This window comes from Nannospalax galili, unplaced genomic scaffold (assembly GCF_000622305.1).
Source record: "Nannospalax galili isolate Female #2095 unplaced genomic scaffold, S.galili_v1.0 scaffold996, whole genome shotgun sequence".
NCBI classification, from domain to species: Eukaryota; Metazoa; Chordata; class Mammalia; order Rodentia; family Spalacidae; genus Nannospalax; species Nannospalax galili.
Window position 1 is genome coordinate 285371 of NW_008339436.1, and position 3781 is coordinate 289151.

The 3781-nt window shown below is 36.4% G+C and overlaps 1 protein-coding gene across 1 annotated transcript in view; it reads left to right on the forward strand.

The window, feature by feature from the left end:
* Positions 1 to 3781, forward strand: part of LOC103735036 — a 185182-nt gene that overhangs the window by 81429 nt on the left and 99972 nt on the right. The window contains 1 exon segment of the mRNA XM_008834136.1: positions 889 to 961. Coding sequence (XP_008832358.1) covers positions 889 to 961 — 73 coding nt within the window.

The window sequence follows — 3781 nt, forward strand, 5'->3', positions numbered from 1 at the left end:
TATAAATTGATGCCAGGCATGGTAGCTCATGCCTTTAATCCCAGCACTCCAGAAGCAGAGACAGGTGGATCTTTGTGAGATTTGTGAGAATGAGGCCAACCTGGTCTACATAGCTGGTAAATTCCAGGCCAGCTATGGCTACAGGGAAACTCTGTTTCAAAAAATGTTTTTAATTTTCTTTAATTTGCACCTTAGACTTCATGCAACTCTGCTCTGAAAATATATTTATTTAATTGAATAATTCCAAACTCAATAATATTTCTTAAAATTCTCAAACATGTAGATTTTTTATGCTTCATATGGGAGAGTAACCAATTGTATTTGATTTAACTCAAATAATATACTAATAGCAATCTCATTTTCCTGTGAAAAAATATAAAAGTATTGCTTTAACCCGTGTGTTTTTCTTGTTAGTATTTATACATCTTAAGAATAAAGTGAATCTTAAGAATAAAGTGGATTAGGAAAGGATTAGTGTCAAACATTCCTATTATTTATGTCCTTCAAAACACCAGTACAAAGGCATGTCTAGCATCTCTCTGAGAAGAATCAAAATATTGTGTAGTATAAACTGAAATGTTGAATACTGATATAGAAAATTAGGCTGTCTATATAATACTTATAATTTCAATGTGCCAACAAGGAGCACATTTTTAAAATTTGAAAGGAGCAGATTTTTAAAAGAACCAAAACTCATCTGTATTATTTATATATATATTGTCTTTTTGAAGCAGGGTCTCCCTGTAGTCCCAGCTGTCCTGGAACTTACTATGTAGACCAGGCTGGCCTTGAACTCACAGAGATCAGCCTGCCTCTGCCTCCCAAGTGCTGGGACTGCAGGCGTGTGCCACCATGCCTGGCTTGTTATTATATATTTTTATTCTGCAGGCTTTCCACAAAACCTGATCTTAGTGATTCTGAGCCCACAACACAAAAGGTTGACTACAGCTTTAATACGGAGGTAAAATTGTGAAGTTAATTTTCTTGTTCCGAATATGGATTGTTTTAGCATTTATTCTTAACTCTTATTTTGCACTAAAAGTTGATCAGAGAAAGCCTTCTAACTATAGTTAGTTGATTTGTTTCTTCACTTTGAACTGTCACAAAGGGGTAGTAAGTCTTCTGAAGGAGTGGGGATCGAATGGAGAAATAAAATAGAAAAGCAGTTACAGAAAGGCTAAACTAGGCAAACTTTCCCACACTAAAGTAAATTTGAAATTTGGGGGAGAATATATGGAACAAATAAATATATCTTCCTGTGATTTTTAAATCATAGTAATATGACTTTTTGGGGAGGGGTCTCAAAAAGATCCCCCCAAAAAGAGATTTATTTTATTATTTATGTGTTTGAATGTGTGTATGTGCATGTGTGTGCTGGTGGCTAGAAGGCCAGAGGAGTGTTGGATCCCCTGGAACTGGAGTCATCAGTAGGCCACCTGATGTGGATGCTGGGACCCCAAACTTGGGTCCTCTGGAAGAGCAGAAAGCTCTCTTAACCACTGAGCCATCTCTCCAGACCCCTGTCATGTAGTTTTCAGAACGTCTCTACTTCTATCCTTGCTTCTGTTTTTAGACTAACAAAAAAAAAAAGTGGGAATTCACACGTTTATAATAAACTTAAGAAAATTTGCATTAGAAAGGGGTTATACTGTATTTTCCTAAATCATTCCCCTCAGAGTGTGTTTGAAATTCTTCATCTGACAGAATAGCACTTGCTTTACACAAATAACAACAGATTTTCTCAGAAATAGAGATTAAGTGAGTATATGGCAAATTTTTAATTTGATAATTCTTTCATACTCAATTTTGTTTAGTATTCAGTCAAATTCCTAGTATCATGCTGTGACATTTAAAGTTTAGAAGGCTTTTACTTATTTAACTATTCATTGTGGATCTCCTGCCAAAACAACTTGTAGGCAACAGAGAATCTAAAAGTTTTGGATATCAGAAACATTTGAATACATTTGACTGTGAATACAGTCAAAGCAAATGGTTTCTGGAACTTAGTTTTATAAGAAATACACTGTACGGGCTGTAGAGATGACTCAGTGGATAAGAGCACTAGCTGTTCTTGCAGAGGACCGAGGTTCAATTCCCAGCACCCACATGGAGGCTAAAACTGTCTATAACTCCAGTTTCAAGGGATCCAACACCCTCTTATGGCCTCCATGGGCATTGCATGACACAGGTGCACTTACACACATGCAGGCATAACACTCATACACATAAAATATAAATAAAATTAATGAATAAATAAAATTTAAAAAGAAATACAATATAGTTTATACCAGTGATTAAGCATATAATTTTTTAAAAATATGCCTTAAATTTATTATCCTTATTAATGTTCAAGACGTGTAATTTCAGGTGACTTATTTTGATGAACTATGCCATGAGTAAATGGGAATAAATTAGAGGAATGTCATAAACACAAAGAAGGTTAACAACATATTCTTAGTGTTCTTCAACTGTGACCATCAATTAGAATTTTAGATGAATATTTCTTAAACATTTTAGCCATACCTCCCAACCTCCCATTACTAAATGTATCTTTTCATATTGTACGCCACCTTTAAGCCTTCTGAGGAACAACTCTTTTTCCAGGTGAAAAGCTGAGGAGGGCATGTCTTTAATCCCAGCTCTCAGGAGGCAGCCCCCTGAAGTACTTTTTTAAAAAGTAATTGTAGCATAAGAAAAATAAGCATTACTTACAACATAATAACAAAGGCATTAGCTGTAGCCATACATCCTGTTATTGGTTATTGGACCCAGTGCCATGTTTGGTAGAAAATCCATGTTCCCTGAGCCACTGCCTGAGCCCTTCAGAAGATTCTTAATCTGTGTCACTTAATAAAGAAAGTACACTTTATACAGTAACATCCTTTAAAATGTAGGCATTACATTTTTTCTGTAGAAAATTTTATCTTTTCAAAGTAATAGCATGTTATAGAAACACATGGGCACTTCTGATGAGCAACTTTACAGTTTGTGATATTTTCTGAGAGTCAGTATCTGTTTTCAGAGAAGGTACTCTCTGAAAAAGTACTTCAGGGGGCTGGAGGGGTTAAGAGCACTGGCATAGGACCCAAGCTCAATTCTCAGCACCCACGTGGTGGCTAACAATCATCTGTAACTCCAGTTCCAGGGGAATTTGACTCCTTCTTCTGAAGGGGAAAGAAGATAACCAAGAGAGTCTATGAAACTATCTCTGGAAGATGATTTTTACCATGTTCAAAAATCTCCTCCAATAGTCATTTTATATCACTTTCAGCAAACTTCCCTGACAGTAGTATTTATTGCTTTTTTTCTTTTAGCTCTGTCATTTGAACCCAGGGCCAAGTGTATGTAAGGCTAGTATTCTCTCACCCAGCTGGACCCCACCCCCAGGATCTACAATTGAATCTTACATAGAATTTCTTTCAACTTTGAAACTCGGGAATCCTCTGAATATCTTCCCAGTGTCACCACCTATTACAGGTTTTAGGTCGAAATTGCCAAGTATTTGAAAAGTATCTTGAACTGGCTCAGCAAACTTACCTAAGTTACTCCATTTTGTTCAGAGCCATTTTAGCAGCAAATTTGCTCCACACCAAAAGGAAAAGGGGGACAACCTTGGGTCTTGGGAAATTGTCCTAGCCATGAACCATGGAATGTGCTAATTCCAGACATCTGTAACTCACTTTCTATTTTAGGTCTTCTTGACACAAAGTATAAGACCCCCCTGTTATCGTATGACCACCCAGTAACTGCTGATTTCAGCTTTCTTACTATATTTGTCATG